General features: G+C 31.6%; 1 protein-coding gene across 3 annotated transcripts in view; it reads left to right on the forward strand.

The window, feature by feature from the left end:
* The first annotated feature begins 385 nt into the window (after positions 1–385).
* LOC143064471 (transmembrane protein 245-like) overlaps positions 386–15,679 on the forward strand; it is a 31,371-nt gene continuing 16,077 nt past the window's right edge. For all 3 annotated transcript variants that reach the window (XM_076237314.1, XM_076237316.1, XM_076237315.1), the window contains exons 1-9: positions 386–930; positions 2,116–2,344; positions 3,616–3,771; positions 4,281–4,646; positions 5,119–5,267; positions 7,694–7,798; positions 8,617–8,693; positions 13,658–13,748; positions 14,210–14,314. In XM_076237314.1, the coding sequence (XP_076093429.1) occupies positions 421–930; positions 2,116–2,344; positions 3,616–3,771; positions 4,281–4,646; positions 5,119–5,267; positions 7,694–7,798; positions 8,617–8,693; positions 13,658–13,748; positions 14,210–14,314 (1,788 nt within the window). In that variant the 5' untranslated portion in view covers positions 386–420. The remainder of the gene's footprint in view (positions 931–2,115; positions 2,345–3,615; positions 3,772–4,280; positions 4,647–5,118; positions 5,268–7,693; positions 7,799–8,616; positions 8,694–13,657; positions 13,749–14,209; positions 14,315–15,679) is intronic.

The following is a 15,679-nucleotide window of genomic DNA, read 5'->3' on the forward strand; positions in this document are numbered from 1 at the left end:
AGATTGCATGAGTTGTTTGTGTGGATATTGTATTCATGAACTTTGTGATTTGTGTTGATGTATATATGGGCCCATTGATTAGGAATAAAGTACCGACCGTGCGAGGGCTGTATACTTTAGAAGCCAGTCAAGTTCGTTAAAAACTTCCATTTGTAATAAAGATATTTGAATTTGAATATTGTTTTGATAGAAAATAAACTTTCTTGTCGTGCTAATATTTTTCTTCTTGTCGCTTCTTTACGCTTCTTGTACCTATTATCTAATTAGTGAGACCGGTACGAGTTGGTAAAAATAAGGTACGCGTTTGTTGAGTACGAGTTGGTGAAGTTACGAGTTGTCGTGTAACTTTTTATGGTTTTCTCTATCTTTTACCTTAAAATGAAGAAGTAATCCGAAAGGCTACGAATGGACAAATAAGAGATGGAATCTCCATCTGTTAATTTTCGGTCGTCTATTCATTCTGTCATAAATAACCTACCACAAGGCCATGATAAGGCATTTAAACAAGCCATTTATACAACAGCAGCTAACATTTTTGTTCTTTTAGCAGGTGCTGCAGCTATTGCAGTATACTTTATCCTTGAACCGTTTCTTGGACCATTATTATGGTCGGTGCTATGTGGTACATTTTTGTACCCCTTCAAGCGCTCCTTGACGAATTCTTTGAGGAATTGGTTGTCAGGGCTTCGTAATTCTGGCACCCCTATCGTTGTCGGAATAGTAACGTTACCTTTCAGCTCAGCAAATCAGGCGTACGAGTCCGTATACTCTAAGATTGTTGACCATCTGAAGGTGTTGGGAGGAGGACTGTTGGCTATTTTCTCTGCCTACTTATTATGGCACTTTGGTCCAGTATATTCTATATTTGGTGCTTTACAGTCCATTTTGTATTTTGTTTATGATGCACTGGGATATTTTACATCCTTTTGGGTAAGTTTTGCTTGAAATGAAGTCTATTATTAATAGTAATATGTTAGTCCAAATAATTATGACGTCTGGCAAGGCTATTTTATTTTTTTCTGGGATGCTTCCTACGATGGAATCATAGAAAAATTGGTCTGAACTAACCTCCAAACCATCAATAATTCTGTAATGAGGAGTACCCAAATTGCATCCATACTTAAATTCGTGTCGTCAAAAGTCTAATAATAGAGCTTTTGTTTAATTTCTTCAAATATTTTGAATAATTGGATATTAGTCCATGCTTACTCTTCATTTTTTTAAGAAATCGATACTTTTAACATATTGTATTTGCTAATTTTAAAAAGATGACGTTTTGATGACGTTGCATGGCGATGTTTCCATACATTTTGCTTTGTCAGTAAACAGTCCATCTATTGATAAATACTGTGAAAGTTTTGTGTATATCTAAGTATTTTTACCTATGTTGAAAGACATGTATTGTATCAAATCATAAAAATACAAATTGTTTAGTCTGTAGGGTATCCTGTAAGATTTCCGTTGCTATTTTTGATAAATAGGTGCAATTTGGGTACCCTCACGTTACCCCCGAAACCCTCCCCATGATCTGCTACTGATTATGAACCTACTATTAAGCTGTGTTTACTGACTATCACTACCCATGTCTGTCTCATAGTCATACGGTGGGTTAATTCAGTTCTTGCTTACTGCATTTGGAACATTAACAATCTGACAATGTAATAAATTTTATTTTTTTATATGGTATTTATTTCTAATTTAGAGACAAAAATATAAAAAATAAATAAGTAAATCAAGAAAAAAAACAAGAAATAAATTTAATGATGATTAATAGATTAAATAAATGTACAAAAGTGTAAACTATATAAATAAAAAGTCAAACAACAATGAAGCAACAGGGACGTTGCTATACACCAGCAGTGAAGTAAAGAGTTTATCCCTTCAGTATTTTATTACTTTTTATATGGAGAAGACATTCTAAGTTGCAAAACTTGTGTCTTATCCTATTGTCAATGTTTTTGGACAATAAAATGTGTTTAAACTAAACTATCACTTAATATGCATGAAGGTTCAAAAACATCTTGCTACTTAACTGAAACAATTTACATTATATTTCATGTACAGTATCAAGGGATTGAATTTTGTTTAAACAAATTCTAATTCTGTATTTTTCAGGTATGGACTATTGTAGTGGCATACTTGCTGGCTGTAGGATTTCTGTGGTCCCCAGAATCCAAACGTTACTTGCGGTACCTGTCAATGCCAGTGTGGTTTGTTCTAATTCTTCATACAGCGACAGTTGCTGGATCTTTGAGAGTTCCTCTATTTATTCTCCTGCTGATACTCATCATTGTAGGTTTTGTGGCAGAAGTTAGAGAAGTCAGGAAACCAAGAAAAATAGAGGGTAAATTTGTTAATTCATTTTTGATTCAATTTATATTTCAAAGTAATAAATTTAAAAACAAGAAAATGTGATATAACTGCTAGTGAGACAAATTTATTCATCAAGGAACAAAATACAAGGATATTGACAGAATGGTTTAATGATAATAGATAGTGTTTAATGGACAAATATTTAATGAATGGCCATGCAATGTACATAGTAGAACAGAAGGGAAAATAACAATCACTGCATTAGATACATTTGTAGACACAGCTAAGACTTGAAAATTTAGTACATAATACTCATTTATTCTTGCAGGAAATATTTCATGATGATTTATATATAGAATAACCATACATTGTCTCGAAATATCAATGTTATTTGTACAACACTTAGAAACAGGTAGAAGGCGAGGCTGTGCCGAGCATTTCTACCTGTTTCCAGCCGAGTACAAATAACATTGATATTTCGAGACAATGTATGGTTATTCTTTATAGACTACAACTCTTATAACTGATCTAAATGAATTATTTAGGGTAAAAACCATCGATTTTTAATTTAGAGTGGACGACGTTAAATTTCTGCGAACCTGTATGTTTTATTGACGTCATAAATAAAACTCTACGGAAACATATTGTCAATGTCATAAAGAAGGTGATATACGGTCAGTGACTGTATATCACATATGAATATACGGTCAATGCAATTTGACTGCTCAAATAGCACAGCTGCAGTATATAATGTAATATATATATATATATATACAATTTAATTATTTATGGTTTGTCAAAGCTAAGCTAGTTATTGTAAAACCAGTACTGACTAAGTTATAGGTAAACCATCGCTGACTGAATTATAAGTAAACTTATGACTATCTTTGACTGAATTGTAGGATAACTATTGACTCCAGTACTGACTGAATTATAGGTAAACTGGTGACTCCATCTCTGACCGAAGTAAAGGTAAACTTGTGACTCCATTACTGACAATGACCGATAGATAAACTTGTGACTCCTTCACTGACTGAAGAATGAATTGTAGGTAAACTGGTGACTCAATCACTGATTGAATCATAGGTAAACTTAAGTTACTTTATTACTGACTGAATTGTAGGTAAACTTAAGTTACTTTATTACTGACTGAATTGTAGGTAAACTTAAGTTACTTTATTACTGACTGAATTGTAGGTAAACTAGTTACTTTATTACTGACTGAATTGTAGGTAAACTAGTTACTTTATTACTGACTGAATTGTAGGTAAACTTGTGACTTCTTCTCTGATTGAATTGTAGGTAAACTTGTGACTCCATCACCAGTAGAAACAGCTTGGATTGTAATTACTGGTGACTATGACAGTTTAAATACAGAGAAACAATCAGAAGAATTAGCTACCACTTCAGAACAAAATGTAGCTGGTGGGGATAGTCAAAAGAAAGAAAATAAAACAGGTAAAACGTAGCTGGTGGGGAAATCAAAAGACAGTGTACTATATGTACATTTTGACTAATAACATCTCTTTAGTGGTACTTAACATGCTTAAGGCATCAGAGTTTTATAATTTGAAAACTGACAAAAATTTGGAAAAGTTCAAAACAAACAAAAAGGCTGGGCATAGTAAGCTGAAATTAAACCTTTTCCAATGCACAATATCGGTACTAACTATAAAGTACACCTTTTGTAAACCATCAGATCAACACTAACTATAAAGTACACCTTTTGTAAAGCATCAGATCAGCACTAACTATAAAGTACACCTTTTGTAAAGCATCAGATCAACACTAACTATAAAGTATACCCTTTGTAAAGCATCAGATACATATTTCAACAAATCACATATTTTTTTTAAAATTTTGGTGAAAGATTTGCATTTTATCATTGAATTAGAAATGTTGTCATAAGTATAAATAAATTTACCTGGGGTATTGATGCAGAGTATTAATTTTTTGTTAGTTTGTAGAAACAGAACTAAAGAAACCAAGTAGTCTACCAGTAAAATTAATTAGCACTGCCCCGCCACAACCAAAGTATGAAAAGCAGATAACATCCAAACTGAATGTGTCTTGGAAAAAAGATTTAAAAGAAACACCAGAACCTGTAGCAACCAAACCTCAGACATCTGAAACAACAACAAAACAAGCACCGCCTTCCAAGGAACCAAACAAACCTAAACCTACTGTTTCTGTGGAGGCAACAGGTTCTGATAGTGACAAATTCTTTCTGATATTATTTTGGATGTTGATCTTGACTAGACTATGGATGAACATGTGGATATTACAGTTACTTTTACCCATTGGCTTCATTATGTGGTTGTTCAAATTTTTAGGTATTATAAACATTGATAAATGAACATTTCAAAATTTGTGTGGAGAATTTTCTGATTTGTATGGCTGTAAATTTTTCAGATGCTATTGAATTTGTATAGCAAGAAGATGTAGGATAGATACATGTATGAATGTAACAAATTTTATTGTTAGAAAATATATGATCTTGTTTATTCTCAGAAACAACTGAAACAAATTCAACCGCAAAATGCTTTTTTTGCAATTGCATTATGTACCTAAAAACCAATTAAAGACAGAGAGTAACTGTAAGAAAAAAGTACTGACAAGATCTGCAAATAAATGAACTTGAAATAATCATCAATTGCTATATACATGTAAGATTTATGAAAAGGCATATGTATCTGATTGCAATACATGTAAAGATTGCCTGGTTAAGATTAAGGCAGTTTGGAGTCACTTGTTAAAATTATAAGGAGCCATATTCGAGCTGGATGTATTGAATTTGTTTTGCAGGATACCATTTAAGTAGTGAAGGTATCTTGGGTGATAAGGTGAAACCATTGAAAGGTAAAGCAGAGGAATGGTTGATGAAGAGAAAGGATGCTTTGGCACCTAGATGGATTTGTGGGCTCTTCCTTTTGATGAAAAGGGGTGATGCTAAGGTAAATAATGAGTGAGTGTCAGGAGATCTTAAAACACAGCTTCTAAAAATGAACAAGCTACAATTTGTTAAGGATGTTTCAGAAATGTATGCTATAAATTCAAACTAAAAGCAAATTTTATTATTTAAAAAAATGAATAGTATTTTTGGTTACACTTTTTATAAAGGATGCTTTTTTTTCCTTATGAAAATTTTAGTAAATAAGAATGTAAGAGTCCTATTCATTAGGACACAAGTGGTTCACAATATCAAGTGTACAAATATATATAGACCTACTTTTTGGGGTAGAGATTCATGAATCTAGTAACTGTTCTAAACATTTCTGACAGTGAAGTAGTTTAGAATTGGAGTTATCTTCTTTTGTCCATAATTGTATTTAATTCAAATACTTTGATAGAATTTCTCTCTAATGCTTAGTTTAAGGTTTAAGAAAATAATTAAAATCTTAATCCTTCAGTGCTCATAAGCAATTTTAATATAACTTTTGTTGAATTTGATAACAAACAACTTCAACAGTAATGTTCATTTTGATCAACAAGGTCGTTTGAAATACAACACTCTTAAATTCAATTGGGACCTCAACCATGTAAACCTGGGAGATAAATGTATCTTTATGCGCCCAAAAAGTAACTCATTTGTGCCACAACGTAATTGCGCCAATACTTCTTTTGCACCACCTAATTTTCTAAACTATAGGTATCATTTGCGCCAATAAAATAATCATCTAATTGCGCCAATTTTATTTATTTTTATTTATATATAACAACTAAATGGTTGACTTCCCTTTTCCTTTATCTGGGCTTGGGACTGACAGTTCATGCAACTTTCGACAAGTCAGGAAAACATTTTCTTGTAACAAGCTTCTGATTTTGACGGCAACAGACAAAATACTAAGGGAATATAAGTCCATTCTTAAAGTCATGTATAGTATAAAGTTGTTTGAAAATATTTTGGACAACATTTATATACCATCAGCAAAAAATTCCTCTGACATTGTACATAGAAATTTTAAATAAGCCTTGCATATGCATCCTAATAAAATTATAGTGCTTTCAAGATCGTTACACTATACAAAGTCATCATCTTTGTTTGTAACAACACCAATATCATCCAATATTCTGTGAAATTCTGCTTGAATTTTAAGTTGACACAGATGCAGTTTTCTTCTCTCTCTATAAGTTGACTGACGCACATATTTTAAATCTTTCTTTTCTAAACTTTCTTCTTCAAATTTGAAGAGCTCTGAATTTATTATTTTTGAAGGTCGCTCTGACAACATATCGGTTACTTTTTTTTTTCAGACATCTTGAATTGTGAAAAAATATTCTATTACTAAACAATTTATTTGTTGGTGAGTTTTTAACCGGATTTTTGTGACAAAAATGTAGGTTATTGATTTGGGGATGTACGGCGGGCGGGCGGTTGGGCGGCAACCAAATGTTGTCCGTGCATTTACTCATGAACGTTCATCCAAAGCTTTTAAAATTTTAATATGATGTTACTGACAACAAAATGAAGGTCAAGTTCAAGAATGATGATTTTGACTTATACCGTTCAGGAGTTATGGTTCTTGAAAGATTGAAAAATGGCGTTTCCAGTCGTGTCCGTGCATTTACTCATGAACTGTTCAAACAAAGCTTCCCAAATTTTAATATGTTGAAACTGATGACAAAATGGAGGTCAAGTTCAAGAATGACGATTTTGACTTTTACCGTTCAGGAGTTATGGTTCTTGAAAGATTGAAAAATGACATTTCCAGTCGTGTCCGTGCATTTACACATGAACTGTTCAACCAAAGCTTTTCAAATTTTGATATGGTGTTACTGATGACAAAATGGAGGTCAAGTTCAATAATGTCGATTTTGACTTTTACCTTTCAGGAGTTATGGTTCTTGAAAGATAAAAAAATGGCATTTCCATTCATGTTGTTGCATTACCTCATGAACCATTCAACCTAAGCTCTTTCAAATTTTAATATGTTGATACTGATGACAAAATGGAGGTCAAATTTGATATTGACGATTTTGACTTTTACCGTTCATCAGTTATGGTTCTTGTGATATTGCCAGGACACAAATAAATGTTAATAAATCCGGTTTGCTGTCGTTGTGACAGCCTCCTCTTGTCTTAAATTTGAAATGAGTGTTCAGTTTAATCTCAAGTGGATAGGTTAATTATAGTACATGTATAATATAGGTAAAACATGTACAGGTATGATATAGGTAAAAAATATTTACAGGTAAAAGTGGCGCAATTTCATTTCATTTATTGGCGCAATTAATACCATCAAAATAAAAGAGAGTGGTCTTTTTTAAAACTGCCATTGGCACAAGTGGATTCTGCCCGTGTACCTTATGTTATGTCGAAATATAAATATGGCTTCATTTACAAAGAAGAGTGTCATATATTAGAAAACATATTTTGCAGATCATAAGAATTTTGGAATTGTCCTTGGATAAAGCTACTAGTATCCTGTTTATACTGTTACTGTTAGTAGGAACCATTCTAGTAACTGTGTTCTGTGCGGCACAGGTAAGTTACCAATATGTTATTAGAATTGTTTATAAGATTGCTGAATTTAAATAAATACTGTAAACCAACTAGATTTTGGTATTGATTTATTCACAGTTAATCTTACCTGAGTTATTGATGCAGGGTTTCCCCTAGATCTATTTTCTTTTGTTGTCTAATCAATTATAATCTTCATATCTCTATCTTAATTTTAGTGTACATTGTTATAACAGTCATTAGCAACATTTACTTTTTAAAAGAAACTGTACAATTGCAATATAGATCAGGAAATCATCATATTCAACTTCTGGGGACTACACAGGATTCATCTTCATAAGTTTATCAGGTTCTTCCTGTCTAATTGAACAACAAAGGCTTAAGTCAGATGATTTTCTTTTCAACATTTCAAAACAACAGTTTTTGTTTCCTAAACCATTGTTAAATATTGAGATGTAAATCTATGCTCCAAACATATGCTTGTTAAAATGTACCCACTTTAAAATATTATCTATATTTCTAAGTTGAAAAAATTCTTAAGGTGAAGCCATTTAACCAGACAAGTTTTTTAAACAATACCATCAACTACTTACGGTAATTAATAAATCCATTGTTGTCGATAGATATATAAAAATACAATATTATTATTATTATCTATCAAAATTGTTATGTGTGATGAATTATAGGTGAAATCCCAGTATTGTCTTATCAGAGAAACGTGAAAAATATAAACATGATGAACCGTTGTATTTCTTTTGCCATAATATTTTTTTGTAAAACATTAAAATGGCAAGAGTCAGCAGAAACCCTGTGATGTAAGCCTCTTCTTATCTACTTTTTAGGTTCAACAAGAAAGCATGCACCTGGCACAAATGACAAGTAATTTATTCAACAACACTCTTCATCCTGAAATCACAAGGTAATATTAGCAATTATATGTTGAATGATCATTATTGAAAACTAAGTCTCAGCCTTTGAATATTGTGATGGTTCGCTAAAAAAAAATGTAGCCTTTCATATCTTTAGCAGTCCATATAATTTCATTGGTCAATAAAACATGTATAGATGGCACCACTTTAAATGGATAATACGTTTTCATAATTTGTCTTCTTCTTCAGTATGATTATATTCAAAATATTTTAGCTCACCGGTAAAACGTAACAAATGTATGAACCATTTCTACTATATTATATATCTTACAGAAATAATATGTCATTGAATGCATATCAGTAAGTGTGAATATACACCAACTTACATATCCTATCACTATCCATTTGAAAATATATTATTTACAGTTCAAAATGTATAATATCCCATCACTATCTATTTGAAAATATATCAACTACAAACTAAAAAAAATCAAAATATTCCATTTCATTTTTTTGTACTAATACTATTCTTATAAAGATTTTTGATTTGTATTCACATGAGATTGTTGATAAATTGCATTCGAATATTAGAGAGAACATTGTTGAAGGACATACAGTGACCTATAGTTGTTAATTTCTGTGTCATTTGGTCTCTTGTGGAGAGTTGTCTCATTGGCAATTACACCCCATCTTCTTTTTTATATAAAAGTTATCATGATAACTGTTGACTAATTAAATTGAAAACGATACATATATTTCTGAAATTTCAATTTGAAAATGACAAACTAAACTTGCTTTGGAGGAATTTATATAAGTTTATAATATTGTACATATATAGAAGTTTCTTATGCTTTCACTTTTGCACAGATATGAAATTGTTACACAATTATAATAATTGCTATGTATAAAAGAGCTTTACAGAACTTTTAAATTGCCACCATGGGAGGACATTTCACATGTTTTTTCCTATTAAATGTTTTACTCATGATAGAACATATTTGACATTACAGGTGAAAAGTTATTGTCTTTCGGGGGTCATCGGTGAAAACTTAAGTGCATTTTTAAAAAATGATAAAAAAATGTGAAGTTCTTCAAGTCTATAAATTTTGTAAATGTTTTATGGTTACTAATACACTGCTTAATATATGAGTTTGATTCTAGATATTTTTTTTAATTAAAAAGGTTCAGTAGTTCTACTGGTTATTAATATAGTCTTGTGTTGGGTACAAATGGTGCAAATGTATTCTAACATCATTCATAGTTAAAACTGACAATAATAGAATTGCACCAATGGATAAAAAGTAAACATTTTTCTTGTGTAGTTAGGTTGCTGTTTCATTTGCATATCTGACATCTCCTTTGATTCATACCCTTATACACAAGTGAATGAACTAGTTTTTGTTGAGCCTGCAACTTTTGTTGCAGAAAGCTCGACATAGGGATAGTGATCCGGCGGCGGCAGCGTTAGCTAACTTCTTAAAAGGTTTATATTTTAGAAGATGAAAGCCCTGGATGCTTCATACTTTGTATATAGATGCCTCATTGTACGAAGTTTCCTTCAGTCACATGTCCAATGTCCTTGACCTCATTTTCATGGTTCAGTGACCACTTGAAAAACAAGTTCAGAATTTTTGTAATTTTGAATTCTCTCTTATTATAAGTAATAGGATAACTATATTTGGTATGTGCGTACCTTGCAAGGTCCTCATGCCCGTCAGACAGTTTTCACTTGACCTCGACCTCATTTCATGGATCAGTGAACAAGGTTAAGTTTTGGTGGTCAAGTCCATATCTCAGATACTATAAGCAATAGGGCTAATATATTTGGTGTATGGAAGGACTGCAAGGTGTACATGTCCAACTGGCAGGTGTCATCTGACCTTGTCCTCATTTTCATGGTTCAGTGGTTATAGTTAAGTTTTTGTGTTTTGGTCTGTTTTTCTCATACTTTATGCAATAGGTCTACTATATTTGTTGTATGGCATGATTGTAAGGTGTACATGTCTAGCGGGCAGATGTCATCTGACCTATTTTAAGTTTTTGTCTTTTTATCTAATTGTATATGCCAAAGGTCAACTATATTTGGTGTATGGAAATATATTATGATCTATATGTCAGTCTTGCAGGTTTTATTTGACCATGACCTCAATTGCACGGTTCATTGCACAGTGTTAAGTTTTTATACGACCGCAAAATTTGAAAAATTTTTCGTCGTATATTGCTATCACGTTTTAGTTTTCGCACTCTAACTTTAGTAAAAGTGAATGGAAATCTATGAAATTTTAACACAAGGTTTATGACCACAAAAGGAAGGTTGGTATTGATTTTGGGAGTTTTGGTCCCAACATTTTAGGAATTAGGGGCCAAAAAGGGCCCAAATAAGCATTTTCTTGGTTTTCGCACTATAACTTTAGTTTAAGTTAATAGAAATCTATGAAATTTTGACACAAGGTTTATGACCACAAAAGAACGGTTGGGATTGATTTTGGGAGTTTAGGTTTCAACATTTTAGGAATTAGGGGCCAAAAAAGGGCCCAAATAAGCATTATTCTTGGTTTTCGCACAATAACTTTAGTTTAAGTAAATAGAAATCAATGAAATTTAAACACAATGTTAATGACTACAAAAGGAAGGTTGGTATTGATTTTGGGAGTTTAGGTCCCAACAGTTTAGGAATTAGGGGCCAAAAAGGGACCCAAATAAGCATTTTTCTTGGTTTTCGCACCATAACGTTAGTATAAGTAAATAGAAATCTATGAAATTTAAACACAAGGTTTATGACCATAAAAGGAAGGTTGGTATTGATTTTGGGAGTTTTGGTCCCAACAGAATAAGGGGCCCAAAGGGTCCAAAATTAAACTTTGTTTGATTTCATCAAAATTGACTAATTGGGTTTTTTTTGATATGTCGAATCTAACTGTCATGACTGTGTATGTAGATTCTTAACTTTTGGTCCCGTTTTCAAATTGGTCTACATTAAGGTCCAAAGGGTCCAAAATTAAACTTAGTTTGATTTTGACAAAAAATGAATCAGTTAGGTTCTTTGATATGCTGAATCTAAAAATGTACTTAGATTCTTGATTATTGGCCCAGTTTTCAAGTTGGTCCAAATCGGGGTCCAAAATTAAACTTTGTTTGATTTCATCAAAAATTGAATAAATGGGGTTCTTTGATATACCAAATCTAACTGTGTATGTAGATTCTTCATTTTTGGTCCTGTTTTCAAATTGGTCTACACTAAAGTCCAAAGGGTCCAAAATTAAACTTAGTCTGATTTCAACAAAAATTGAAATCTTGGGGTTCTTTGATATGCTGAATCCAAAAATGTACTTAGATTTTTTATTATGGGCCCAGTTTTCAAGTTGGTCCAAATCAGGATCTAAAATTATTATATTAAGTGTTGTGCAATAGCAAGTCTTTTCAATTGCACAGTATTGCGCAATGGCAAGAAATATCTAATTGCACAATATTGTGAAATAGCAAATTTTTTTTTAATTAGAGTTATCTTTCTTTGTCCAGAATAGTAAGCAAGAAATATCTAATTGCAAAATATTGTGCAATAGCAAGATTTTTTTTTAATTGGAGTTATCTTTCTTTGTCCAGAATCAACTTAAATCTTTGTTATATACAATATACAATGTATATTCACTTTTTACTACCAACTGATAAATTATAATAAATAACATTCAGTGATAACAAGCAGTTTTTTTTACATCTTAATATTTTATGATGTATTTAAATGAGTAGTTATTGTTGCAAACTCCATTAGAAATTTTAATTGAGATTAGTTTTGGAATAAGGGAAAGGGGGATGTGATTAAAAAAATTGGGTTCAATTTTTCTCATTTGAAATTTCATAAATAAAAAAGAAAATTTCTTCAAACATTTTTATGCCCCACCTACGATAGTAGAGGGGCATTATGTTTTCTGGTCTGTGCGTCCGTCCGTCCGTCCGTCTGTCCGTTCGTTCGTCCGTTCGTCCGTCCGTCTGTCCCGCTTCAGGTTAAAGTTTTTGGTCAAGGTAGTTTTTGATGAAGTTTAAGTCCAATCGACTTCAAACTTAGTACACATGTCCCCTATGATATGATCTTTCTAATTTTAATGCCAAATTAGAGTTTTTACCCCAATTTTACGGTCCACTGAACATGGAAAATGATAGTGCGAGTGGGGCATTCGTGTACTGACGACACATTCTTGTTTTGAGAGGATTAATATTCAACAGCATAGTGAATTGCTCTAAGAGAAAACAAAAATTTTAAGTTCATTAGAACACATTCATTCTGTGTCAGAAACCTATGCTGTGTCAACTATTTAATCACAATCCAAATTTAGAGCTGAATCCAGCTTGAATGTTGTGTCCATACTTGCCCCAACCGTTCAGGGTTCAACCTCTGCGGTCGTATAAAGCTACGCCCTGCGGAGCATCTGGTTGTGTTTTGGTCTATTTTTCTTAAACTATTAGTAATAGGTCAACTATATTTGTTGTATGGAAGCTTTGTTAGCTGTACATGTCTGCCTGGCATGGTTCATCTGACCTTGACCTCATTTTCATGGTTCATTGGTCTTTGTTTAGCTATCTTGGTTAATGTTAAGTTTATGTGACAGTTGAAATAAAGCTTTATACTTAGGACTATCAACATAATATCAATGATTAATAAAGAAGGCGAGACATTTCAGTGTGTGCACTTTTGTTAAGATTAGTTTGAGTTCCATACCACAACTCTTATTCTTGGAGGATCAAAAGGTTTAAAAAACAGATGATGCACTTATTTTAAAAGATAATTTATTGTCCATACATATACATTCCAGCAGTTTTATTTTATATTCAAGATACTAATTTAAAGTAAATCATAGCTTAATGTCTCCATAACAATAATGAACACAGCCATTAGTTTTGAAAACAATTAACAAGAAATTTCCATATGGAAATTAGATTTGTGTAAACATACAATGAAATGTTCATGAGGCCGTAAGAAAAATGTCCCTAGATGTTTTACCATGTTTTATGATTGAAGCTGGTTGCCAGATGGAGAAGAAATGCAAAAAGCTATGGACTCAATGGTAGGGAATGCTTATCTGTATGGAAGGAACTGGATAGCATCTAAGGTAAGCTATGGACTCGATGGTAGGGCATACTTATCTAATATGGAAGGAACTGGATAGCATCGAAGGTGGGAATTTGTAAAAATTTATCTTGCTATTGCAAAAGGGAATTCTGAAAAAACTTGTTCAGTTATAAACAAACAAAACTTTTCAGGTTCTTGTTCCTAACATATTAAGTTAAATTCAAATCTTTTATATAGTTAAATATTTAGCTTGTTAATTGTAAAGATTGAAATAGCCAGCTGTATGCTGCACTCAATTTTCCAGAGATTCAGATAAAAGATCACTCAATTATTTGTGTCGGTTCCATTGTATTAATGTAAAATTAAACATCACAGCTTACGACCATAAATATCTGTATCAATTTCTGAAAGTTACCAATAGTGCTTTTTTAAACATTTTTTAGCTGAAATATAAGATATTAGTGCATCATTAATTTAGAAATTAGTATATTTATATTTTAGGTTCGTGACCTTGTAGATGGTGAAAAAGCCACAAGTAATAATACACAGTTAGAGAACCAAGTGTTGGAAGTATGGGACAACTTGTATGAGAACTGGCTGGCCAGGGTATGTATTTATAACATTGTACAGGTTATACATTGTATATCAATTGTTTTGAAGCTGTTTTAGTCTTGAATTTTGAGAATTCTAATTATTATCTTAAAAAATTATGAATTTCTACAATTATTTATTTGAGTTTGCTCCTGTACTTACTTCAGAATAGTTGGTGAATTTAGATTTAGTTAAGTTATTTACTTTTGTAATAATGGTCCAAATAAGGGTTATGGACATATGATATCAGAGTTCAATGGAGGAAGATATATAATCAATTATACAGAAGAATGGAAGAAGAGGGTGTGATTATTTTTATCCTTAGATAAATTAGTTAACTATGAAAGACTGATTAATATGTTCTATGTCGTATGTTCATAAATGACCATATCACTGTAGTTTTTCTCTTGTAAATCTTTGCCATAAATTTTTTATTCAATAAATGATTCAATATTTGTAAAACTTAATGGTAACTGCTTTTCTACATTTGTACAAATATTTATTTATAGTTTGATGTAAGATCATGAAATTGATGTACAGATATACATAGAATTTTGTAAATATTTCGAATGATCTTTAGATCAGCAAGTATAAACTTTGTGCAAGTACAAAAAATGTACCAATTAAATAATTTAGCAAGGTGTTTGTCTGTATGAACATGAAGACGTGCAGCTCTCATCTAAATATTTTTGGAACTTTCTTGTCTTCCATCTTTTATTTGCACAAATATGTTTCATAATTAATGATTTTTGTCATATTCGTAGCAAATTAAATTTTTCTTATCTTTTAACCAGTTATTTAATCCCTAGGATGTAATTTGCATGTGTGTATGCAAAGTTTTCATTAGCTTTATGGTTGGTTGTTACAGGTTTATATCATAATGTTGTTAGAACCCATTGATAGTGTCTTCAGTCTAAAATCCCAATGTTTTAGATTATGCTACATATTTTTATGTATTATTTATCTTAATGTTAAGGAATAATCTATTAAGTTATGTTTGATGTATTTTTATTTTAGAATAGCTCAAATGTAAGTTTGAAATATATCTTGTGGTGATTTTGTCTATATGGATTTTCTTAGATTTTACTGCAAAAGTATTAGTTTACGTATAACCTTGATAATAATTCAAATATTTTGTTTGTTTTCAAATTAGCATTGATTTATCTTTAAAAGTAAAAACAAATTACCCTCAGTGTTCCACAAATTTGTATTTCATTTCCGCATTTAGTTTCCTTTCTATGATTCTTTTACTCATATGTAATTCATTTGAATAGATTGGGGATTTTTTTTGCACACATATTTTAAATTCTCCTAATATATATATATATATGCAGGGGTCGAATTTAAGCTTTCTTTTGTACTGGCCAGCCGGACCAGTGG

This window comes from Mytilus galloprovincialis, chromosome 2, assembly GCF_965363235.1.
Source record: "Mytilus galloprovincialis chromosome 2, xbMytGall1.hap1.1, whole genome shotgun sequence".
Classification (NCBI taxonomy): domain Eukaryota; kingdom Metazoa; phylum Mollusca; class Bivalvia; order Mytilida; family Mytilidae; genus Mytilus; species Mytilus galloprovincialis.